The sequence below is a fragment of the Fusarium solani genome (genome assembly GCF_023522795.1).
Source record: "Fusarium solani strain SB1 chromosome Unknown bctg00000005, whole genome shotgun sequence".
NCBI lineage: Eukaryota > Fungi > Ascomycota > Sordariomycetes > Hypocreales > Nectriaceae > Fusarium > Fusarium solani.
The window spans coordinates 1514222-1539154 of record NW_027072153.1 but is presented as its reverse complement, the minus strand read 5'-3'; the positions used below and the strand labels follow the sequence as shown (position 1 = coordinate 1539154).

Below are 24933 nucleotides of genomic sequence, written 5' to 3'. Positions count from 1 at the left end.
CATAATATCTTACCCTTTATTCCGACTAAGCCGTGCGAGGTAATTCCATTCGGCATCAGAAGCCAACACAGAATAAGCCCCAGAAAAAAAAAGCTTCTTGACTGTGGTTTGTACTGTACAAAGAAAATGGCCATCAGCAGAGGGTATCTTGTCGTTTTCGGTGACGCGGCACAAGGGTCGGGCCTCGAATGACCCCACGAGGAGCCCCAAACCCGGAAAATGGGATGGGCTACGTAATTGGATCCATCCCCCATCTGCCGCCGCAACCAAAGGGGGACAACTAGGCAACCAAAGAGATGCCTCTCAAACAGGGTTTGGGAGCGTTTACAGTAGTTGCCAAGGGGTCTTCCGGTTGGCGGCCGTGCCGGTCCCGAGACGACAAAGGAATACAGTACAAAAGAGCCTCCCCGACTAAGTGGAAGACCCGGATGAGCTGGAACAGACCGGTCCATCCATCTCCGGGGACGGCGAAGGAGGGTGATGGGGATGACGGAAGGTCGGCATTCATTCGAGAAAGTGTGTGTGGAATCATACAAAAATCCCCCCAAGGTTATTCCCGAGCGCCTCATCTGATGGGAATGGCCATGCTCGTCAGGTACAGCGTTGCACGGTTTTTTTTTTTTTTTTCTTTCTCTCGCCCGCCTCGCTCTGATGCGGCGGTGTGTGTCGTGCAGTTATGTGAGCCTTGTGAAGAATTTCCTTTCCCTCTCGGGGGATTTCCCGCTGGAGACAAGGATGGGCCATCTTGTGAAGAAGAGGGCTGGGATCATCACGGGTTCCAGTCAAGTGCATCTTTTTGAGTGGAGTGGCGATTACAGTGCATAGAAGGGTCTCGTCCTGAGGCTGAGCGTCTTTTTTTTATGTGGCTTCGAGAATGAATGCCGAGCTTCATCCATACATCCCGACGGCGTAAATGGTGCACTATTCTCAATCAAGAGTTCAGTGTATCTTGTCTCGCTCGCCTCGTTCAAGGCTAAGGCGGATCTTGGGTGCCGTTCCCAGCTTAGAGGTGCATGAATTCAATGCCAGATCCCGAGCCTCAACTTGTTCATCGGACCGTTCAACTGAAGAACTTGCCTCTCTACCTGCTACATTCCCCATCTCTTGCAGCGCTCGTCTGAGTATGGGATATCCCAACCTCACACAAATTCGGGGTGCAGTCGTCCGATGAAGATCCCACGTCGCCGGAAACAGAACCTAGCACTGATCTGAGCCTCCAACCCTCCACAACCAGGGATGACAGAAAAATAAACGACGACGGCCCGGCAGTCTCTTCCCTCGATCAGGGAAGTCAGGCAGGCGCCCTTGTTTCAGCGCGCCGTCATCAGTTCTTGTGTCAAATTTCCCGGTTGGAAGGATATCCCCATGAGACCATGGCTCGTGCAGCCAAGGGCCCCCCAATGGTGAAGCACTGGTGTAGGTCAGGAACTTGGTTTCTGCTCGAATCACCCATAGAGATTGGGTCCAATATCCGTTAGTGATCATCATATCGTCTGGCCAGCATGCCTTCTGGAGGCTCGAATCTGCGCCGTGAACCACTTCTTCTTCTTGTCCCTGGGAGATTGGCGCTGCCAACTCAGCGCTGATCGTCGTCGACCGTCTCCAACTCTAATTCCTTGTCTCTTTTGGCCAAGGCATCAATGAATTTTACCCCAAGTCCCGCCGCCTCATTCAGGGTCTCCAAAAAGTAAACAAGTAATGAATATCAACAGCGCGGCTTACGTCGTCCAGCCAGCGGATTGCGGTCATCTTGCTTGAGGCTCGAGGCATCTCCCCTGCAGTAAGCCATCGATCTGGTGGCGACAAAAAGAAAGGAAGGGCAGTTAATTGATTGCGTTACGTTGCTGGGGAGAAGAGAGCTCATCGTCAAAGAGGTCAGTGCTTCCCGTCCGTCCATCGATGGAAGCTCTGAAGAAGCCAGCCCGTCCTTCTAGTGTAACCCTTTTCCCAGCATCCTCATCTCGCGCGTTTCAATCTCCCTTCTCCCTTCGGTCATGACCGTGATTGAGCGTGGGTCTGCCGCCTCGATCGTCATGACCGGGGACCCCGGTATTTCTAGGGGCAGGGGTGAGGTCAAGGATCAGCGTCCTGTGAGGTCATTTCTCTCTTTCCCTCAGACCCGATCGAGGGGTTTGTTTGACGTTTGTCTCTAGCCCTGTGAGGTGGGTTCTGCGAATGGATGCTCTACTAAGCGCTGTGAAGCGTATTCAAGCTTTGTGTAAACGCCATCATCGCGGTAGTGCAAGCCCAAGATGAATTGTGCGCTTTGTTGCGAGCTTCTATTGTTTTACTTTTCGATGCATCCATAAATGGTGAGCCATTCGGCGCACAATAACAACACAATCGCTCGGACCCTTTGCAACCGTTGCTTCTCGCGATCAACCCGTATTGCATCATCAAACATCCGGGGAAATGCATCTCAATTACGTCCTTGACAGCTCATTCGCCAGTCATCCAATGCATTGAGCATCATTCTAGGATGTCATCTCGAGAGCACCTGTGCGTATTCTCGACCTCTACCAATACTCTTCTCATGAAGCTGCACACGGTCTTCAATAAGCAGCGTATCCGTAGCTCGAGGCCGATTCAAAGTTTCGTCCCCCGGAACCGCCGCGATTGGGTAAACTCAACCGGCACTGCTGCATATGCCAGACTCGATGCGACTAACACAAATGGCTGTCACGGGCCGATGCAAGCTCCCCGGCTCTTTGACCTGCTGTCCCTCAATATGTTTCAGGCGCAGTTGGAGTCATCTCAGCTGATTTCCATATCTTTGTTTACTCCAATGACCCAAAGCGTGCGTATCTATGGATGCTAGAGTGGTAGTCTCGCCCAATGTAGAGGAACCTTTTGGAGGCGTCCCTTGACACTGACCAGAACCAACGTCAACAACAAGGTGTAAGTATCAGGCGATTCGTAAACCCTGCTGACGAGATAGCGCTACCCTCTACGCGTTATTGGACGGACGAGTTCCCTTTGGAGCTGATGGCAGACCCTGACCATCCCCATCACAGGCCCCTTGTTTACCTAGTCGGCCACTAGACCGGCATCCGGTTCATTCAAGCATCGACCCCATGATGCATCACCTACGTAGTGCCCGAAATCTCGTCGAGATTCCAAAAGGGCTCAGCCAAGGGCAAGAAGAGGCATAGCTTGCGGTATTTGTCAAGGGTTGAGACTCCGCGCGACTGCTTCTCGTGACCCTTTTCTGATAGCCGAGGACAGTGCACTCTCTAAGTTAGCTCCCCCGCATTTCATAATGCCTCTTTTTTTGCGGGGGAGATGGGCCATCACCAACAGCTTCCTCTTTTAAACCCGCGCAGCGTCCGTTGGTTGCATGCCAAGAGCTACTCCGACGTCTCCTCGGAGGTGCCAAGATGAGTAACCCCTCGTGAGAGATTTAAACGACAATGGCGCAGCACTTGACGGGCAGCCACGGGGAGAGTCTGAGTCGGCGGCAAACGAGATCTTCATGAGCGGTGTGGCAGTGTCTAGTTCCCGCCCGGGGTTTGCTCGTGGAATGTCATTGATAGTCAGGCTGGACATGGAATCGCGAATAGCGCGAGGTTGCTGAATCAATCACAGAATTCAGGGGATTACAAATTGGATACCGCTGTTTCCAAGACTGAATCGTTCAGACTGACGCGACTCGAGGTAATTCGACCCATTCAGTGACAACCATTTTACGCTTGAACTGCTAATAAACCACCATTGACACCTCTCGCCGGTGGCTTGCTCCCCGTTAATAATCCCAATCAAGAAGGACCGAAAACAAAAGAAAGCTAATTCACAAAAGCACTCTCTCATGTCAGCCTGATCACAGTCTAACTAAACGATGGCCAGAGTAAGGCCGTAATGTCTACCCACGGACGTGTTTCTTGGCCCTGGCCGTTCGGTCAGGCACTTGCCGGTCTAGACTTTTTAGCCTGCCCTTCACAAGTGCCGATGCAACATCATCTCTTTACCGCCGCGATGCTTGAATTGGTCGAGTGCTTGACTACCCTACACCGTCCGGGCCGATCGGCAGCGGATCCGGACCTCTCGGTCCACTCTTCCGTGTCTTCCGGGATATCCGCCGGAAGGATGCCGACCGATTAAAATATACATGGAGGTGGATTTATGGTGTTTTACGGTACTCCAGGTGTGTTGCGGTATTGGGTTTTCACGGCGTCATGTATTGTTAGCTATATCTCTTGCCGTCGGGCTGATGACCTCTTTTGGACTCGTCACTGTGAACAATAACAATCGAGATGGACAATTCAAGATTGATTAGGATATTTATTTTTAGGAAGCTCTTTTGCTTCGTCTAGTACTGTCTGATCTCCCTGGCAACTAATGTACAACCTTTGCTAACTGAGCCCGTTGCATGAGTAAGACTCACTTAGACTCCTTCTTCTTCTTCTTCTCCATCTCCTTCTTGGCAGCCGCGGACTTGTCGTGAAGGCTACGCAGATGAGAATCGACCTCATTCAGATATCCATCTCCGAGCATCTTGACATATGTGTCAACGAGACAACGACCGGTATGAATATTGTCGACTGAAGACTACTCGTTAGCACAAGTCTCGCCCGAAGCTTCTTACCCTGGGGGGTGGGAGGGCTTACCGGCATCGAGGAGGCTACCGATCGCGTACAGAAGCTTCCTCATCTGATTCGCAATGTCCTTCGAAGCTCCGGCCTTGAGAGAAAGCTCCGGATCATTTGACCACTCGCGGAACATCTTACAGAGGTTGTCGATGTCGTCCCTCAAGACCTGAGAGTGCTCACCGGGCTCAGGGAAGTTCTGCTGGAGAGTGTCGAAGGCAGTTTTGAGGACATCGATCATTTCGGCAATGGAATTGCCCTTGTAGGTGTCATAATCTACGGTGAACATGTCGGACATTGCGGCTGATGTGTATTTACTGTGCTGTAGAGGTTGATGTGTGATGTTTGCTGTCTTGAAGTGACTGGTGTGTGATGCTTGCTGTGCTGTAGAGGTTGATGTGTGATGTCTGCTGTATGGATGAGGGTACTGTAGATACTTCTTATCCTTATGTATCCATTCCATGTCTCCTTTTCACGGCAATACGATTGACGATAAACTGGTGATTTGCTGTTTGTGTTGAGTCGACATTCACGGAGTTTGGGATAAGGTCAATGACTAGGTGCTCGAATGTGAGAGTGATGAGGCCTCATGAGCAAACGACTTGTCGGTGATCAAGTCCCCGCCTTACGGTATGTGATGGGCGAATGCTGCTTCGAATGTTATTGTCTCTATATTAACCTCATGACTCTTCTGCACCAGCTGGTCTTGCTGCATTATACGCATTGAGTGCCGAACAAGTGGCCGAAACTAATCACTACAGATGTGGCCATGAAGTCTAGCCTTGGAAAAACGAGAAAGGCACAGCTGCGAGAATTTGAACAGGAGTATGAAATGGTGTTCGTTCAATTTCGTCACCTACATCGTCCTCTGACCTATGTAGCAAACCTTCACAATTTCCAAACTGTTTTTACCTCCTGATACACAACGGCTGAAACCTTCAGCGTTCATCCGTAACATCCTCCAGAGACTTCAAAGTGTCCCTGAGATGCCTCAGAAACAAATCCAACACTGACTTCTGATCCGGACCGAGGCGCTCGTTGAGCAGCTCATAGACTACCAAGGGACAATGGTTAACCTAGACAATTTCACGAATAACCATTGGTTGCTGGAACTCACTGCGATCAAGAAGGCTGTTGACTCTCAGAATTAAATGGGATAGCGTACGATACGACTGGGGGCGGTATCTGCGCCAGTACTCTAGAGACCTGGGGCAGGCGCCAGGCATGCGGTGGGCATCGTTGGCCATCACCCATGTGATGAACCGCGACTCGTGGGTGACAATGATGTTCTTGAGGGCTTGGCCGTTCAATTCTATCCCAGCTGCCTTGAGGGTGAGTATGCAGAATGCCTTTCTGATTTCGTTGACGGCGTAAGGGATGCCTTCCAGGCGCTCTGTATCCCGGGGTTCTGTATCCGGGGGGCGCTCTGCATTCTGGGCGGACATGACTGTAGTGTTGGGGAGGGTGGCTACGAGATGTTTCTGTAGAGTAAGTTGGGCAAAGAGATGGGGAGTGTTGTGGAAGAATATCAAGAGTGTCAAATTGGCTGGTAGACGGAGTGTGTAAATTGGGCAGTTGGGCTATGTAGGGGTTATATATCTACAACTTGACGAGGATTAATTGTCGCTGGAGATATCGCTACCATGCCCTGAATCTTTGCGAACGAGATGCGTAAGAACAATTGTTTGATGTCGTAGATGGGTTTTGCATCTTGTTGCAACGTAGGCAGGCCCTGAAGCGGACCAAGAGCGGTGATGCGTCTCCTTACACCTTTGTGATCAGACGAGTATCTGGAATGACCTTTAGCCTTGAACTTCAACAGCGAACATGATCCTCAGGGTTAGCAGCCTGTCACAGCGAAAAGAGAGCACAATGAGGGTGAATATTATACTTGAAGCAGGCCTTGCCATGTTGCAGGCGCTTGGTTGTCTTGCCTCGCACTTCCGATCTACCAACGCTTCCAGGCCCTGCCAGACTCTTGTGAACGGCGTAGAAAAGCCCCTTTCCACCAAATTTTGGCCAGAGATGTTGTCTCCCATCTGCTCTCACGCCTCCCAGGGTGGTGATTTGCCGCGCTCCGTCAGCTCGCGAAGAGTCGTCACAGTCTTGGAACACTGATCCATCAAGGTCAGGGTTTCCTTGAGTCTGTCTGGGTTCCCAACGCCTGCTCTGTAGAGTTCTACAACTTGAGGTGCAAAAGTTAGCCAGAAACATGGTGTCTGCAAGAGAGCTACTCACTGCGCTTGAGCATCTCGCATAGATCCGTAGCACCTTCCGTGAACTTGCTGTATATATCCGGGCGATCGTAGTACTGGTACGACAATGAGCCAGGGAGTGAGGACTCCAGGGCAGCACCCGAAGCTTCGACCCAGTCGAGGAACTCTTGCCGGTAGGCTCTCAGCTGCGACATCCGGGGCCATCCGTCCGTGTGGCCGCGATCGAGCGCCAGGGCGACGATCATGTTGTACGTGATTGTAATTTCTTCGACCGTGCTGGCGAGGCTCTTTCGCCCTGCGACCTGTTCGCTGACCATGGTTGTGGAGTTGGAGAGGGCGACCTCTGATGCGGTTTCGGAGGAGAGATGGTGTTTAGGTTGGGTTGTGAGCGGAATTTATAGAGCGCATGGGGAATACCGTGTCACGGTTACTCGCTATGGAAGCGGGTTATTCACTGCAAGAATTTTGCATAGAATAAGGAATATGATTCACTGTCTAAAGCAAACAAAAGAGGAATTCTCCAAGAAAGACTAAAACCTACTTCATCTGGCTGCCGCATCATTTGAAGCGCGAAGAGATGAGTAGGTGTCGCAGTTGAGCCTCTAAAGAACCAAGATATGATGGCCGACTTTAGGAGCGTGTCGACTTGAGCTTTGATTATAATCTCGAGTCTATTTCACCTAGACACGAGACTGCTGTCCTAATCGCTCCTGGTGTTTGCTATCTGTTTGATGGTTTGACAAGCATTCTGACACAGCCTGAGCGCCCCAGTTCCTCAGGTATTAACAATTAACATAACTAACTATGGCTCTTGAGGCCATGACGACTAGTGGTCCGCCTCCCTAGCTCAGATTCCCACATTTATACACCCTCACATTTGGGGTCATAGAGACTGGAACCGGCCCTTGCCTCAATCACGCATATAATTCAACTTTTGTGGTTAATCGACTTGGCCCAATCAGTATCATCCTATCCATACGAATGGGTCTTCAGGCGACTCAAGCCATTCTTCTTTGGGGAGTGTGTTTAGGAACCGGTTGAGCTCCTCTATTATACCCGCGATCCTGGTGAGGGATAGTCTAGCCTCGGACTGTGTGTTCTTTTCCTTGTACATCTTTTCAACTGAATGCTTTAGTTCAAGAACCTCTTAGTAATAAGAAAACTCTACTTACGGCCTTCGATATCTGAGAGCAAGTGCCCCAACTGTGAAAGTATCGTCTCTCTTGGATAGTCGTGGTTGCGAAACTTGTAGTCGAGCGATATCGTTGACGAGCAAACGAGATTTGCGCCAAACCTCTCGGACCACCTGCAGAACTCGTACCGCTCGACTCGGATCTGAGACTCCTCGGGGAACCTCTCGATGGCGCCTTGCTGCCTCATCATGCCGAGGAGCCTGTCAAAGGCGGCGAAGCACTTGTAGACGAGGACGTGGATGTGGTCGGGCTGGTGAGTTGTCATTGTTACGATGCTCTTTGGTGCTTGTTCGCTCATGGAAATCGGAATTTATATAGTATGGCCTGGAGGATGGGATTCAGAGCCTTGAGCTTGCTCCCATTCACCTGGGAAAGGCGAACAAGGGAGAATATTTCATCGTGTCACCATCGTGTCACCATTCCACTGGATACTGGCACCAAGGTTGGACCCTTGGGCGGGATTGGGAAAGAGTACGGCTTGCAACGAGGGACGTGGTGTTCAACTGGCAAAGTCATGGTGGCGGATGGTGTTTTCTGGATGAAGGAGGGGTAGGTAGGTGGAAGGGCATGTTATTCGGCGGAACCTTGGAAGACTGGCTCTACAAGGCTCTTGTTAACTGTGTATATAAACTTGTGTGAGTATTGTTAGTCTTAATCATCTGTCTTGTAGGCATCGAGACGAGACAAACGCCTGCTTCAACTTCTTGGGTGCGGGTTGTGATGCCACGTGAGATGAAGCTTGACAGCTCAGAGGCTCAGCCCCCTCAAACCGGTATAATGTCTCCTCAGTGACACAAACAGTCAAGTGTGACAGCGGGGGTGCCGTCACTTGACAAAGCCGAAGCCGTATCTGAGCGGTCTCACCAAAAGCCGAGACACTATCATTTTCCCTCCAATGGATCTCGATCCTAGCAGTTGACATGTCGTTAGCCCTATATCCCATCCCAGACCGCCAATAAACAACAAGGTAGATTTTTTCTCCCCATGACTCAAATTCCGATCACGCAACGCCACGAGAGTTCCAGACAACAATCATTGGATCGGCCTTTTGACTTCATGTGGCCGAGACCCTATCGCGCGTGCCGAGCCGGTAGGGCCCCTCCCTCCTTCGCTTATGCTAACCAGCCAGCTCTAGTCTATCACACCTTCTTGCTCTTTACCGTACATCAGTTGGTTGCAAAGAAGGATGCAAGCCGGCTCCGGTCCCGACACCGGTCCGCACCCTATGTCGTCTGTAGGGCGTGCACACGCGGGGAAGAGAAAAGGGCTAGAACCTCCCATGACCGGATATGGTTCTCATGTAGCCTTCCTGAATGGTGATAGTTACTGATTCTTGCCATTCTCGAATAAAAAAAAGACTTTATCGCCTCCACCCCCGGCCCCACTCCCGACGGTTATATACTCCGAGGAGGGGGGCTTGCAACTCTGTCTGCTGGTCTTCAAAAAAGTGTCAAGAGACTGTTTTCGAACTCGAGTAGTAAAGACTCGTCATAGGCTTTTCAATATGACTGTTCGAACACCAGATGAGGAGAATCCCGCCCAAGAGGCCCCTCGGGATATCCCCAACGGAGCCTTTGCCATCGGCCTTGAACCCATCGTCGTTACAATGTCCAACGTGAATGGGGATCCCGAGACGAGATCGGTGGCCCAGTCGACTGGAGGGGATATCGAGTCTAAGATGAGTGCCTGGATATGTGTATTGGGATCTTTTCTGTGTCTAACCCCAACTTTTGGTATGCCCGTGTCTATGCTCAGACTGTTGAAGCAGTCACTGACGCTTCATAGGTTTCATGCAGTCCCTCGGAACCGTTCAGTCGTACCTCAGCCTCAATCAGCTCAAGGACTACTCCGAGGGCGAAGTAGGATGGATCAGTGGCATGTTTCTGTTCCTATCCCTGGTCTTCAACCTCCAGGTCGGCCCCCTATTCGACGTTCACGGCCCAAACATTATCGGTCCAGTTGGGGCGCTTCTATATGTTGCCATCTTCATTTTCATGGCTGAGTGCAAGACCTACTGGCAGTTTATGCTGTGTCTTGGTGTGTTTGGAAGCATTGGTGCTGCCATGACAATGGTCGTTGCCGTAGCCATCGTTGGAAAGCTTTTTATCCGTCGACGCGGCCTGGCCATGGGTATTGCCCTCGCTGGTTCTTCAGTGGGTTCCGTCATCTTCCCCATTATCTTCCGGTACACGTTCCCAGGCATCGGATGGAAGTGGTCGATGCGTATCATGGCCTTCATTTCTGCTGGTCTCCTCATTCCCGCCATGCTCTGCTTTATCCCCTTTAACAGACTACACGGGATCACTTCCGATGGTCAGCCAAGGCCCAAGAGCTCCGCCCTCAACCTGGCAGCCTTCAAGTCACCCGCCTTTTCCTTCGTAACAGCTGGACTCTTCATGCTCGAGTTTGCCATTTTTAGTATTGCTGGTCTCCTGCCGTCTATTTCTACCCGGGCGGGCTTCACACCAGAGGATGGTTACACTCTTTTGGCTATTATCGGTTCCACGTCGACGTTTGGTCGTATCATCCCGGGACTCATCGGTGACCGGATCGGGCATTTCAATGTGCTACTCATCTCGATGGCCTTTACTATTCTGTTCATGGGCGTCATGTTTGTTCCCTTTGGTACCACCTCGGCTCCTGTACTTTATGCCTGGTCTGGACTCTGGGGCTTCGGAAGTGGCTCGTTTTTATCGATTACTCCAGGTAAGTTCTTCAGCGGCGATTTGCAATAGGATAAGCTAACAGAAAGTAGTTTGCATGGGCAAGACATGCGAGACTAAGGATTATGGGCGATACTACGGCAAGTGTATGAACCGCCCCTTGTGACACATGTCAACTAACCATTCAAAAGGCACAATGAACTGCGTCATCAGTTTCGCCCTCCTCATCGCCCTTCCTACCAGCGGTAGCATGCTCGACAACATGGGGGCCCAAGCCCTGGCAGGTCTCCTCATGGCAGTTGTATTTATCGGAGGAGCTTGCTATTTCGCCGCGCGAGCCCTCCTCATCGGACAGTGGCTGTCTCCCAAGACTAAGATCTAACCAAGCTTTAGCTTTAATGTTTAATGTGTGTGTTGGCGTTGCTTTACGGATCATAAAGGTTTAAAATGATGAAGGATACCATAATTATGAACGACAAGATGGGCATTGTTTGGGGGAACTTGGGAAAAAGGAAAAGTCTTTGGCGCACTGGTCTTGGTTCTGTCTGGAGATAATGCGTTTCGGACGGTATTAGCCGTAGGAACATAGGAAACATGAAATTGCCGACAATGTCATCTATCTAATGGAGTAGTTAAAATGAAATAATAAATCGATAACGATCTGAAATGGCCTCTAATGATGATGAAAGTGTTGCCTCTAGTGATAAACATGAGCATGTTGCTTCTTGATGACCTGGATTCTCCCATACCTCAATGAACCTCCCTCTAAGCCTTTTCGGTATCTTCCTTGTCGGCCTTTCTCATGTCAAATGCCTTGGATATCAAGTTTGTCATCAAAGCATTCGTCAAAGGAATCTCCCTATCCCCAATAGCCTGCCTCTGCACCTCCTCCTCCGTCGCCCAAACAAAATCCTGATGCTCATTCGGATCCAGCTTGACCTCGCTGTACTCTGCAACATCCACAATAAACGAAAACTTGCAAAAGAAGCGTCTGCCAGTGCGATTCGTGAAAACGGCTCCGGGCTTGCCCCCGAAGCCGTCGGGCACAACGCGGCTGATGTGTCGGAGCTCGAGGCCCGCCTCTTCCCAGAGCTCCCGGGCGCAGCCGTACAGCACCGTCGGGTCCTCGTCGTCGCAGGCGCCGCCGGGGATTTCCCATCTGTTGGGCATGCTGTCGTCCGGGGCGCGTTGGAGGAGGAGGATGCGGTCCTGGGCGTCAAAGACGAGGGCGCCCGTGGCGAGGGAGTCCCACGTCTTTTCGTTGATCTTGAGCCATTCGCGGTGGTTGATGTTCCACTCCGAGACGGACTCGTCAAAGGTGAACTTGAACTCGGGAGGAGTTCTTTCTGATAGGCTTTGGTCTGTCATTGTGTCGTGCGTGTGACGCCTGTTGAGATTTTGAGGTGAAAGATGTGAAAGTGAGGGTTATTTTGTACTTGACTGGATGGCACGCTAATATAGGCCAACCATCACGCAAGGCAGTTTCATATTCTGCCTACCAGGCAGCAAAACTGGCACAAACAAGTTGAAACCAGTCATATGGCAATATTTGATGCAATCGCATTGACGACTTTCAGGGCCGTTGGACCATGGGAAGCGGTGATTTGATCATGTTGGCCACCGTCGGGACATGAGAGGAACATCCATCACGATAACAATCTTTGCACCAGTTGGCGATTCGTAATGAACGTGCATGAACCGTCCAGTCATTCCAGTTCTAAGTCCTAGGCCATCAAATCGAGGCCAGATACTAAATACATACATACATACACAAGGGAAAGACCGAATATTTGTACATTCCCGACATGCATGTCAAACATCAACATGTCGGTGGTGACGGCCAACCCGTTTTCTCAAACAACCAGTTCGGAACCACTCTTATATCGTATACCGCGCTCCTTCGACCCGTGCTCTAATGGCACCTCATTTGTTGAAAATCGAATCCCAGTTGAGGATTTCGTCTGTTGGTGACATGACAAGTCCGAGTCGTTCCATGGCATCAACCCATATAACGTCTGCCAGTGATACAGCACATCGCCGGTGCTTATTCCTGAAATCGTGAGACAGTATAGCTCAAACGTTACGTAACCCTTCGAGTAGCAAGCTGCTTCATGCGCTTGAACCGTATAATATCGACAAATGTTGACCCTCCAACACCCCAGCGCCAAACACACAAAAAAACAAGCCAAATGGGCAAACTTATACATCCATCAGAATATAAACAATCGCAAAGAACCACGGACTTTTGTATATAGCGCTCAAATCGGCTCGGAACGCATCAAGTCGGTGTCGATGTCGTATAATCGCAACCAAAGAATGTCGTATAAATCTTGGACAAACCGGCTTTCGTGAAACAAACGTTGAAATCAGGTCCGCATAGCAAACTACAGTGTGATGCGCCCAGCACATCCACCTTTAGTTAGCCCGCCCTTCGTTCTGGGGTATAATAGACCTCTCGGCGCGAGCTCGCATGTGGTTCGCGTGTGCTTCCAGGCATCGGGCCTTGAGCCGTGTCACCGGCCAGACTGCTGCCTTGTCCAGCATCAGGGCAGTGATGCGGAGGAGCTTGGCAGCGTACCCGTTATGCCCGTCCAGGTTCAGATTGGCTTCCTGTCCATTGACGCCGTTGGCAAGCTCCAGGCGCATCTTCATCTCGGCCGAATCCAGGACTTCTCGCACCTTGTCGAGGAGCTTGACATCCTCCTCTTCCAGGAGCATAATTGCAGGAACCTGCCCAAGGTTCACTTGATCCTGACCAAGAATCCCGAGGTAGCGGCCGACACGATCCTGCAACGTGGCAATCCATTCAGCAAGCACCTGGGCACAGTCAAACGCGCACAGGGCTGACTGGAGAGGGAGCTCACGGCTCGTAAAGTCGGCGAACGTAACACCGAGCTTATCCGACATGGCCAGTGAGTCAGCGGCATAAAAGGCTGCCTTGCGAAGGTGCTTCTCACGTCGAGACGTGGAACGGTTGGTCATGCCAGCTGGGCCAGGCTGAGCAGAGGAAAACTGGCTGTTTGAAAGATCCATCGATGATGTTCGGGTCGCTGGCGTTTCGGCGAATACCGAGCCCTGCATTGAGTTGTCGGACGGCTCGGTGCTGGCGGATTCAGAGTTTGAGATGGGTGAGTGTTCAGCATGTTGGATGATCTCATTACCACGAGAAAGCTCTTCGGCCATGCCGTCCCAATCCCGCTGCCAAAACTTTTCCTTTGATCGTGAAAGATTGACAAACAGCCGAATGTAGGCAAGGTCAAGCAGTGGAATGGCATCGGCCGAGAGCGGTCCCATTCCAAATGGATTCGGTCGCTCAACACTGTTATGAGGGTTGCTCGACCAGGCTGCTTGCCATGCCTTGAGCGCGGGCTCAATGTGGCGATGCATCTTTTCCGTCTCTTCGTTCGTCCAGATCTTGTTGTGATGCCTCTGCCTTGTTTCCCAGATGTAGTTGTGAAGCGCGTTGATGAGAACCAGGCAGCCAAACGTGCTGGGCCTGAGATCTGTCGTCGGGAGCTCTCTCCTATCCATCGCAGACTCAAATGGCTGCTGTCCATTGAGAGGCATTTGCGCCTGCTGCCGCTCATTGGTGCGTAGGAGCTCACCCAAGGCCTCGTGGAAGCTCATGCGGTTGTGGTTTGCTGCTTCTGCTCCACCTCTGGCAATGAACGCGGCGCTCGACTCGGCTGCAAAGAACTCTTCGTCACATGGGAGATCCAGGAAGATTTCCGAGTTTGTCAATGCCGGAGTGTGGTTGTAGGCGGAAACCAAGAGGCTCGAGAGGATAAACACGGCATACAGGGTTCGCTTGCGCTCTTCGCCAGACTTCCAACGAAGCCACTCGGTCTGGTCCGACTCGGCCTTCATGTTCCAGCTTCCGTCTTCAGCCATCTGCACGTCCTGACCATCTGGGCCACTCGCGCGATCCGGCTGAAGAAGATTGGCGGCCTGGGCCAGACTGACAAGCGCCGTACAGTGTGTCGAGGCGATGTCGCTCGCAGTCTTGTCGCCGCAGTTGTGACCATAGACCACGTTCAGAAGCATCGCCTGAACAAGCCACACCGGCGTGTGAACTCCTCCATCATTGCCCTGGTTAGCTGCCGTGCTGCGTCGGATATCTGCTTTTCGCACGTCGGCCTTTCGACGCTCCTCCAGATAATAGAAGATCATCTTCTTGGCCATCTCAAACAGGTCTTTGGACTGGGCAGGCTCCATCTCGTACAGGGCACCGATGGCCGCCATAGACAGGATCAAACAACCACTACCACCTACACCGGGGCGACTATTTGTGGAAACGGGCATGTCGAAGGACAAGGTTGGAACGTGCAGAAAAGGCAGATGGGGGTGGAAATAGGCAAGATAAGCACCAACGTATCGCTGGAGGTCCTGGGTACTGGGCAAACTGGCTGCTTGAGGGGTGGCGGCAGTACCGGCAGACTGGGAGAGTGGCGACTGAGGTGAGCCCTGAGAAGTAAAGGAATATTTACGACCACCAAAGGGCAGGCACTGGGACAGGATGTTCACGATGGCATTCCGGGTGGCATCTGTGATGGTGGTCACTGGCGAGGCACCGTTGTTGCCACCATGAAGAGATGAAGGCGTCTCCGGGCCCGCGTTGAAGCCAAAGGTCTGGTTAATGTTCTGCGTGTTGAGCCCCGATACGACAGATGGGCTCAACGAGCTCAGCGAGGGTGGAGGCGTAGAGAAGTAAGGGTCATTGATCTTTTGAGTAGCTGGCTGAGGTGATAACGGGGCCCCATTCAGGAGATCCGGGAAGACTGACCCATTAAGATCCATCGCAAAAGGGTTCGGCATCTGTGGAGGTCCCATCACGGAGGGTTGCCACATGGTACTTGTCCCAGCCGGCGCCGGGTGATTCGACCCATCCAACATCACATCGCTAATCCCGCTCTGACTCGTCGTGCTGATTGCGGACGGACTAGATCCGTCAACCACGTTCTCGTTTGTGTTAAAAGACATCTGATGTTCGAAACCAGTCAACCAGTCAAAATTATCGTCCAGAGTTTGACTCGTGGGCATCTCGCCCATGGGCTGCCCGAAAGGCGAGGCCTGTTCCAAGACCATCGACTGCGGCGACTCGCTGTAGTGCAGAGCGTTCGGGTTTATTGTGGTGCCCGTACCACCAAAGAGCAGGCGGTCAAAGTCGAATTCGGCGCTGTAGGCGGACATCGGGGGCGCCGTCCTGAGACCGTTAACAAAATCGAGGTTACCGAGGGCTCCCGTCTCAAGCTTGGGAATGCCCGGCTGCATGGTGCGCTGGCCCATGGCGGCCGACATGCCACCAAAGATGTGGTCCATGTTGTGAATTGGCAAGCCCGCGAGACTGGGGTGTCTGCTGTGCGTGTGGGTGAGAGGAACGCCGCGGGCGACCGAGGCATTGGCGGCTGCCATCATCTGCATGGCAGTTCCATCAACATGGCTGATGGTGTTGGCACGAGGCCGCATCGAGTTGGCCGCGGCATTGGGGGCGGTGGGATTGGGACCTGCGACGCTGTTCTTGCGGGCGCGGCTCTGGCCAGGAGCGACGCCGGTGGTGGACTCGCGGCGATTGCGAGGACGGGAGGACGGGGTCGAGGTCTGGTGCAGCTTCTGCTGGTGACGCAGCAGCAGGTCACGGCGGGCAAAGCATCGAGCGCACTCGGGGCACTCGAAGGGCTTCTCCTTTGTGTGGGAGCGCTCGTGTCGCTTCAGATGTTCCAATCTGGCAAACGAGCGCTGGCAGGTTCCGCAGACGTGCGGACGAGGCTTGTCCGTCTTTGGAGGAGGGAAATTGGCAGGCGCCTTTGTGTTGACTGTGATGGTCGACGCTGGCAGGGTCAGCATGCAGAATCGGGGCAGTGTCGGCGGGCGGTGCGTGCGGGTCGATGCTCAGGAACATGAGGGGCAGTGCCAGCAAAGGCGGGATTGCTCACCAGAGTCGTCGGTGGTGGAGGGCGCGATGCCCGCGGCGGCGGCGGACGGGGCGGTGGAATTGGACATGGTGAGAGTAGGACGCGAGACTCTAACGCCAGAATCGTTGATTACCATGGCAAGCCGTCGAGTTCAAGGTCGAGGACGAAGCGTCGAGGTTGAAAAGCGCTCTGCTGTGCTGCTGTTGGGTGGCAGACAGGCGGTTTCGTCGTGGGGCGGGAGATTGAGCGACCGAGGAGCGCGATAGGATGGCGGGGAGGTCTGGCGGGCGGCGGGCGCGGGTCGATTGTTTTTGGCGGGGGAGGCAGAGATAAGAGGGAAGATGTCGATAATCAAAACATGAATGGGATAGAGGCGTGTTCTGTGGCCGACAAGAGCATGCTCTTCAGTATGCGCACACACAAGTAGCAGAGTGAAGTGAAGCAATTCAAGTCGTCGTCGAGAACACGCCAGCGAAGCAGGAGCTGCTTGGGGAAGTAGGAAAGAAGAGAGAGAGGGTGAGTGAGAGTGAGGCAGTGGCAGTGGGAAGGGGAAGGTTGGCGCCGAAAAGGGTCCAGGGAAGGAAGCAGCGGCACTGTGCGAGACACTGTGGGGCACCGGAGGACTTCCAACCAGCGTTGGGGGGCGTGGCCCCAGCTGCCGTTTCCTTTCCTTTCCCTGGGCTGGGGCGCATCAAGTTCCCGTGGTTCGCTCCGAGTTTGGTACCCTCGCCCGCCAGCAGCGCAGCACCCGTACAGCATCCATCTACCCCCGGGCTGGCTAGGTTAGGTTCCCTGCTCTTGCTTGGGCTTGCTTGCACTTGCAGCCCAGGCCCTGGATTGGGTTGCTTGTTGGTGCTGCAAGGCCGTCGATGAGGAAGGCTGCGGTTGCTGCCCTCAACTCTGTCGCTTCTCAGTGTCGTCATCGGTTTGCTTGCTTGCACCCTGTCAGGCATTTTTGCTCATTGAGGCTCAGAGAAGGTACGGATTTTGAGTGGCTAGAGGTACAACGTTACTTGCTGTTTGACCCTTCGTGCGTCAGGCTTCATGGTGGTGGGATGGACTAGCAAGCCACGGATGGACTGAAAGAATTCACCCAGCCGGCCGCTATTTTCCTCTGGCTCCGAATGCGACCCAATATACCGCTTGATCATATTTGAAAACCTTTTTTAAACACATGGTCTTTTCCCATATAGCTTTTTTTATCTTTTCCCCATCTTTTTCATTTCTTGGCATGATTTTGCCGTGACAGTGATCGTGATCAGTTATCTTCGAGTATCCAGTCTCTGAGCCGTGGCGAGCCTGCTCTGCCCTGCTTGCGATCCGGCCCTTCCCAGGTACTTCCCTCGGAGGTCCTATCTCAAGTACCTCCGGGGCCAGCCAGGGCAAGAACAGGGCACAGCAGGCAGCACAAGTCCGCTCAGGGTACTTAGCGCGGCGGGCGCGCATCTGGTACTTCCCGAGGCACGGTCATGGTCCAACTGACCCCGGCTGGGTGATTTACAGGGGGTTTTAGCCATGGATGAATTGGATGTCAGATTGCAGGGTCCTCTCAAAGGCTATCACGGATCATATTCAGAGTTGAAAGCAAAACCAAGTGCCGTAACACAATGTCACTATTCCATAGACTCAAGCTCTGCTTGTGCTTGCGTCGTATGCATCTTGTCTGTAAGCCCATTGGATGTTCACACCCGCCGTTGCTTCGCCGCGCAACCTCTTTTGCCACGGCATTTGGCGCTCTGCACCGAGAATAGGTAGGCCGTCGAGCTCGGGATGGCTGCGCCGGACTGGACTGTTTGAATGTGCACTGTACGCCGCAGACGGCCACCGAAAAAAAATTAACCCAAAACTCGGCGTTCAAGACGACAGATGTCCGAATGATGAATGACGATGGAAGAGTGCTGAATGCATAAGAGGTCATCTATGCAACTTTGAACTTTTCTGCCAGAGGCTAGCAATGGCTCCCTCTCCGTGACCGACAGCTTGAGCTTCATCTGAAGTTGGTGATACGAGAGGCCGAGGTTCAGCGCCGGTAGCTCGGGCTTTGATCCGTCGCTGTTAGCGGACGCTCACTCGTCACGCCCTGGTTCGGGCACGGCCCAGATGCCAGAGATACGATACCGCGAAACAACTCCAAGACCGTTTCCGGACGCTTTCTTGCTCTTTTCTCTCAGACTCACAGCTGTCGTATCCTGGCGCTTAATCTCGCTGGAACAAGATGGACTGGGCTTGGAAACACCAACGTAGGATTGGCCCGACAGCTAGTCGCTGCTCGGCCTGCAGAGCTCCCGATTGGGAACTCTGGATGGCCAGCTTCTAGGACATAGATGCCCGCCGGTGCCCACAAGCCTGTGTCAAAGACACGCAACAAGCCTCAGATATGGAGCTTTGCTGGTGTTATTATTATTCATTTCCTGTAACTCAATGACGAGACGCGACAGAATGACGTGCAGCTGCCTGTTTCTCCATGTCCAAGCGCCCGCCGTTTTGTTTGTTGAGACAGTGGACAGGTCGTGGATTCGACCCCGTAGTTGTAGCGAGTGATGCCCTGGGCTGACTTGCCCTGGCTCTCTGGGGCTTTTTGCGGCAATTATTCCACATGCACTTTTGTGTGTCTGAGGATGATGGCATGGCGTCTTTGAGAGGCTCCAGTTCGTGACGCTTGCCAGAGCAATAGTCTGTTTTCTCGACCCTGAGACGATGGAATGAATGGTCAGAGGCTCTGCTCATTTGGTTCTTGGCTGCTTGAACCCTAGAGCTTCCCGAGTAAGACAGTCAGTCCAGACTATGGCGGCTTGACCCATGACCATGACCATGCGCCTTTTTCTACTTGATACCCTATCCTGTTTGATCTTGCTCGCCCGAACGATGCCCTGGACTGATTTACAACAAAATAGCATCAGGTATTTGGCCGCGATCAGTCGATCAATGCCTTTGTTGCGGCCGATTGATGCTTTGCAGGGGAGGCTGCTCGTAGGCCGCCAGCTGATTGCCCAAACTGTCGTCGTACTGAGCGGGTCCCCTACTCTTCACGTTAGCGTGAGTCCTCATCTTGGGCTTGTCACTGTGCGAGGCCTATCATTGCTCACGGCCCAGCCAACCCAGCATGGCCGAGGACTACGACCATCGTCTGTGACGAGATTGTTGGTTCTAGTCGGCTTAGACGAGGCATTCTCGTGCAAACATGGATCAAACCAACAGCCTCGTGAAAGGGTTCTTTCTGGGGTGAGGGAAATATACCCTCGTCGATAGTTTGCTGTAAGCTCAGACTCAGAGTGAGGGTTCACAGTACGCGCGTGCTAGCAAGCGCTATCTCTGGGTGAGACGCCCAAAATTATTCCCTTCCATATTCCATGGAACCCATGGAAGCCTGTTGAGAAATTCACTAAGAGGTGGCAAATGTTCTGGACGGACTCAAGAATTGAGGCTGAACCAGCTCATCAGTCAAATGACAGATGCCACCCATCCTTGAGCTTGGCTTCGAGGTGATGGGAGCTTGACCAGCGAGGGCAAAGTGATGCTGTACAGCTGCATAACACCAACCCCCGAAACCCACCGTCTGATGCGTTTCAAAGGCCTCAAAGTCGCAGGCTCGCCCTTGACGTCCCCTACACTCTAAAGTATTAATAATACCACGAGCCACGCGGTTCCAGACTTGTCAGTGGCCCCAGATTTAGCTGACCGGACTCCATGAATGGAGTGGTCCATGGTCGGATTTTAGACAGGGACCGTGCGCCGGCCCTTGGGTCCCCACTGTCCTCCGTGATGTCTCGTTAGCCCGGGCGAGCATGAGGCCGCACGTTGTTGTGTCACACAGACTCACAGAGTCCCGCCGGGTCTCAGCCATGGCTCTGCAGCGAATCGAGGCTACGACGCACGCTTGTTTCCTCTTGAAAACTGCCGGGGGACCATCCATCCCATCCCATGCCATCCCGCCATCGAATGTCGAGGAAATGCAGCGCTGGCCAGACCAGATGCTGCGACGGGTAAACCGCCGCGATCCACCTGCACGCAAGCCAAAGGGACCCAGGTCTTGGCTCGACACGCCAGCGACGAATCGCAACGCCTTGTGCCCGGGGGATTGCTTGCTAGGGTGGCAACCTTCAAGCGTCGACGCTTCTGGGTCCCACGTCGTTGCGACCGACCGTCGACCATCCTGGGGGATGAGGCTACACGCTTGATTCGATCTTGCTTCTTAGCGCCTGCTCCGAGCGCCGCGATCACTTTCAATCGCCCGCCCGCTTGCCGTCGACGGACGCTCGACTCGGTCTCAGACTATCGCAAGTATTGTCTGTAAGCGACGCTCACCGCTAGATTGGCTGGCAGATGGGCGAAATGATGAGCACCGAAGCCCGCCGCGGCCGAGAGACACCGGCGCTCCGTCAAGTGCCCTGAGACGGCTCGGCCAACATAGCTTTCATGCGAGCACGAATGGGGTTTCAACGGCAGAGGCCCTGATCCCTGTCCAACACACCACGAGCCATGTCGCTGCTGCAGTCACAGGACCTCCTCACCACGCCGACCACAAGGAATGTGCGGCCGCTGCGTCCAACGATATGGCACCTCGTCCCCAGGCGCTAGATGAATCGCATGCCCGCCTGCATGGCGCTCATTTGATGCTCTGCTCCAATTGACCGGCTGCTTCACCGAGGATCCAGGAACACGGCCAACTTGGACGTGCGTCCTGCCTCGAGATGCGGCTTCGGGGACATGTATGTCCGCGCCCATGTTCGAGATAAGCAGCTATCATTGGAACCTACAGCTACATATGCAGTGAGCCGTGCAAAGTCTCGAATTTCCTTGTGTCAAGGCTTTGATATCCGGGCAAGGAGGCGGCATCTCGAAACTGCTGCCCTGCCTATGCCTACCTTTGCATGCTGAATCAGACGCAGGCCTGTCAACCTGCGGCTCGGCGCCGTAAGCACTTGAGCACGATGTCGCCGCGTTCAAGGGAGCTTCCCGAACTCTTCATGATAAGAGAATTAGACGTCATCCACGCTATCGATACTCCTAGCTTCTCCAACTCACATCCTCGTAATCACGGTTAGCAGAGTGATCCTTGCCCCTGGGCCCTGGCTATCCGCTGCACAGCCCCCGAGATGCGCCAAGCATCACCGGTGGGACATGATCCTGGATCCCCAATCTGCACGAATGCAGCCTGATGCTTCGATGCCTTCGTCACAGTGGATACCACAGAGTTTCCCGTCCCACATGCGCTGCGACAAATCACGGCTGGCGTTCCAGAGCCAATGCCTCTCTTCAGAGGGAGTCTCAACTTGATGCCTCCCGCTGGATACGGAGCAACATCTTCGAGGCGACATCGGGTAGCTGCCAGTGGGTTATTCTCCACCATCCTACAGATGAGCCAAGAGTCCATATCTGACGAACGGGGAGCAGGCAATCACCCATGCATTCATGACAGGGAAGCAGTGCGTCTGTGCATCTGGGGACGATCAGGGAGACGGAGCTCGAGAAAAGGAAGCTCGACACCAGCATGCCGCCCTTGCTCTCTTCTGACCTGCTGAGGCTGATTCGAGGATGCCCGGCATCGGACTAGGGGTTAAGCTCCCCGAGCAATTTCTCCAAAAGTTCTCCAATCCGCTGCTACCGGAGGTTCCCTTGTTCGTATATTGGCCTCACCATCAGCCCTAGTATGGCAAGCATTGACCCCGAATTGCATGTTGGGGATCAAGCTGGCCGCGTCTTGGGTCCCAGTAGCTCACGAAAGAGAATACAGGCACAGGCCTCCGTTGCCTGCGGAATCATGGAACCCCAGAATCCCAGCTCCAGAAAGAGGCATATCTCCATTGGAGTCTAGGATTAAAAGAGGTCAGGTGCAACTTTGGCCCACAGCTGGAAGCTCATGCAGCCACGTCGGGTATGCTTGTCGGTTTGGGGATATGCCATTCGCTCGGGGCCAAGGAGGCCAAATGAGCGATGTCGCTCGGTTATCACGGTTGTCCTTTAACAGCATTGAATCACCATGACGAGCGTCAAGAGAGCCAGACATTGCTGACATAGCAGACGGTTTCTTCCAACGCTTAACCACGCGTCGCAACGGTTGAGCCATGTCTCTTGTTCGGAACCCATCTCGCATTGCGCACTCATGCTAGGAATTCGTCGAATCTTGGAGACGAAAAGGGTCTGCCACACCTCGCGCCTACTGCGTATGCGTGTGAGACCAACATCTGGGCTGGCCAGTGAATCCACAAGCCAAAATGGGCTGCGCACGCTGCTCTTCCACGTTTTCCTCCCTCCCTTGCGCTCTTTGCTTGGTCTAACCCCTGCACGCCACCAGTTGTCGACTTGACTCCAGTCGGGACATTTGGGCATGGAACAAGCCACGGCCTCGCCCATTGGTCTGGCATCCAGCTGTCGACTTCACACAGTACGAGCTTGCCTGCTGTTGGCGGCCTTGAGGGCACTCGCACTCCCCCAGTCACCGTGCTTTTGGCTACCCCAAATCCGTCTAGCGGAGCCTGGCCTGAGTCCATCCCCCAGACTCGCTCGCCCACCAAAGCACAGAATCCGGGGCCCGCCCCGGTCTGGGGAAGGTCGTTGGTTTTGCAGGCCCCCTGGCCCTTGGGTTGACGGCGCACACACCATTCAGCAGCCATCCCTGACTTCCCCAGATTTTGCTGATTGCGGCGCCCCGTTGACAGGAACTGGGGATGAGGCCTCGACACGCCGTGGCTGATCTTTCTGAATCAAGGAGACTTTGGAGCTGACTCTCACAGGACTAGCTAACTCCTGCCAGCGCGACGCCTCGGTCAGCGCTCACCTCTACGCCCTCTCGGATGCCGCGGTCTTCTTGAGCCCCGAGAGTACGACTTTACGTCCCTGGAATTCCGGACAGGTTTGACTGCCATGAATGGTAAGCTTCAGGCTGCATGCCCAGGCAAACTTCTCATTGGCGGCGCCGTCTGAGCCTCGGGGTGGTGACGTCCCGGTTCCATCACGGGCCTGGGCGTGTGCCAGCAGCAGCCGAAGAAATTTTTGATGGAGCGTCAGCCAGACCTCACAGAGAGAATTCTACCCAAGTCTAGTTATTGCCGAGGATGAGGCTCCTAAAACCCCCATCTCCGGGTAATCAAGTGATGATCCTACCAAGCTAGTGTTAGTCGCACTTTTGGGATGCCCCTTTTCTGGCTAACTTCAAATCAGGGCCGGTTGGAAATGCCGGCAAGTTGTTGCGGCCTTGAAGCATTGGCCAGTTTGGAGGATCTCATGCGAGATGCTGCGAGCCGTTCCTCTTGGGATAGACGAGGGCTCTGCCGCTGTGCCCAGGCCTTTGACTGGCATATATGGTTGCGCAACGGGGGCCAGAATGCTACACCAGGACTCGTTCCCCGTACCATATCGGAGTGTGTCTCGAATTACCCTTGGAAGGTTAGAACGGGCGTCCACTAGGCGCCCTAACGTGGAGTGCCGCGGTATCGGTAAGCTAAACGCCTTTCACAGATGGTTGTTTGCTTTTTGCTTGATGCTGCCCCAGAGCGAGGACGCAAGAGGCAACTACTCCTTGGACCTGCATGAGACCGGGCATCGACTGATTCAAAGCAGATGCGCCATGGAAAACAACCAAGTCATGAGAGAGAAAATGCGATGTTTCTTGGACAAGCAACACGTCTGGGAGGCTGCAGGGGCTGGCACACACACTCTCAGAGACGCACGCACATTTGGCTTTGGCCATGAACGGCGGGCCCTGTGGCGCTCCGTTTAAGCCGCACCAGGAATGTCTGTGGACGACGGTCCCTGTGAGTTATTTACAGACTGACCACTCGGACGCGTTTGCGCCACAAGGACGATTGTGTCAGTTGATGAGGGTGTCGAGGTCTCGACAATCAAGCCAAGTCGATGGCTTTGTGAGATGAAGAAGACGAGAGCGCAACTAACCAACTCGAGCTGAAGGCGTTCCGGGGTGCGGAAAAGGTTCCGTAATGGGTAGAATCGGCGGTCGCAGTCTCTTCTCTTGGTGTGCCAACCGTGGCGAGGAAAAAACGCCCACGAGATGGAACTGTCTGTCGTGAATTCAACGGTTAATCGTCGGGGGCGGTGTATCTGAGCGCCAATTCGCTCATACGCTCACAGGCGCCTACGGATTGGATGTCAAGTCAGCTAGACCAGGGAGTTTCGGGCCTTCGTTCCTCTTGAGCGGATAAGGCTCCACTGGAAAAACCTCAACTCGAGCATCATTATTGAATTGTCGGGAGTGTTAGTGGCAAAGTGGCGCTCGCGAAAGGGCCTCGAAAACCCGGTTTCAAGAGTCCGACTCGGGCAAAGTCCAGTGTGCGAGGACTGGCAGATGCAACACTGTGCCGTCATGCCCAGGAGATCTACGCTGAGGTGATCAGCAGGGTCCTGACGAG

General features: G+C 53.5%; 6 protein-coding genes across 6 annotated transcripts; 1 reads left to right on the top strand and 5 right to left on the bottom strand.

Moving 5' to 3' along the window:
* Positions 1 to 4377: 4377 nt before the first annotated feature.
* On the bottom strand, positions 4378 to 4881 carry MRS44_008903 (uncharacterized protein; the record flags this gene model as incomplete). The annotated part of the gene is made up of 2 exons (XM_046284097.2): positions 4378 to 4538; positions 4605 to 4881. 2 exons carry the CDS (start codon positions 4879 to 4881, stop codon positions 4378 to 4380), a joined length of 438 nt encoding a protein of 145 aa, XP_046132361.2.
* Positions 4882 to 5659: 778 nt separating this feature from the next.
* MRS44_008902 (uncharacterized protein) lies at positions 5660 to 7116 on the bottom strand (the record flags this gene model as incomplete). The annotated part of the gene is made up of 4 exons (XM_065621108.1): positions 5660 to 6163; positions 6226 to 6373; positions 6633 to 6762; positions 6822 to 7116. The coding sequence occupies 4 exons, from the start codon at positions 7114 to 7116 to the stop codon at positions 5660 to 5662; spliced, it is 1077 nt and encodes a 358-aa protein (XP_065477180.1).
* A 647-nt stretch (positions 7117 to 7763) lies between these two features.
* MRS44_008901 (uncharacterized protein) lies at positions 7764 to 8257 on the bottom strand (the record flags this gene model as incomplete). The annotated part of the gene is made up of 2 exons (XM_046276357.2): positions 7764 to 7921; positions 7972 to 8257. The coding sequence occupies 2 exons, from the start codon at positions 8255 to 8257 to the stop codon at positions 7764 to 7766; spliced, it is 444 nt and encodes a 147-aa protein (XP_046132358.2).
* A 1239-nt stretch (positions 8258 to 9496) lies between these two features.
* Positions 9497 to 11037, top strand: MRS44_008900 (uncharacterized protein; the record flags this gene model as incomplete). The annotated part of the gene is made up of 4 exons (XM_065621107.1): positions 9497 to 9725; positions 9778 to 10698; positions 10748 to 10801; positions 10847 to 11037. 4 exons carry the CDS (start codon positions 9497 to 9499, stop codon positions 11035 to 11037), a joined length of 1395 nt encoding a protein of 464 aa, XP_065477179.1.
* A 383-nt stretch (positions 11038 to 11420) lies between these two features.
* Positions 11421 to 12023, bottom strand: MRS44_008899 (uncharacterized protein; the record flags this gene model as incomplete). Its single annotated transcript, XM_046276356.2, has 1 exon — positions 11421 to 12023. The coding sequence occupies one exon, from the start codon at positions 12021 to 12023 to the stop codon at positions 11421 to 11423; it is 603 nt and encodes a 200-aa protein (XP_046132356.2).
* A 1047-nt stretch (positions 12024 to 13070) lies between these two features.
* Positions 13071 to 16655, bottom strand: MRS44_008898 (uncharacterized protein; the record flags this gene model as incomplete). Its single annotated transcript, XM_065621106.1, has 2 exons — positions 13071 to 16483; positions 16589 to 16655. 2 exons carry the CDS (start codon positions 16653 to 16655, stop codon positions 13071 to 13073), a joined length of 3480 nt encoding a protein of 1159 aa, XP_065477178.1.
* Between the last annotated feature and the right edge of the window lie 8278 nt (positions 16656 to 24933).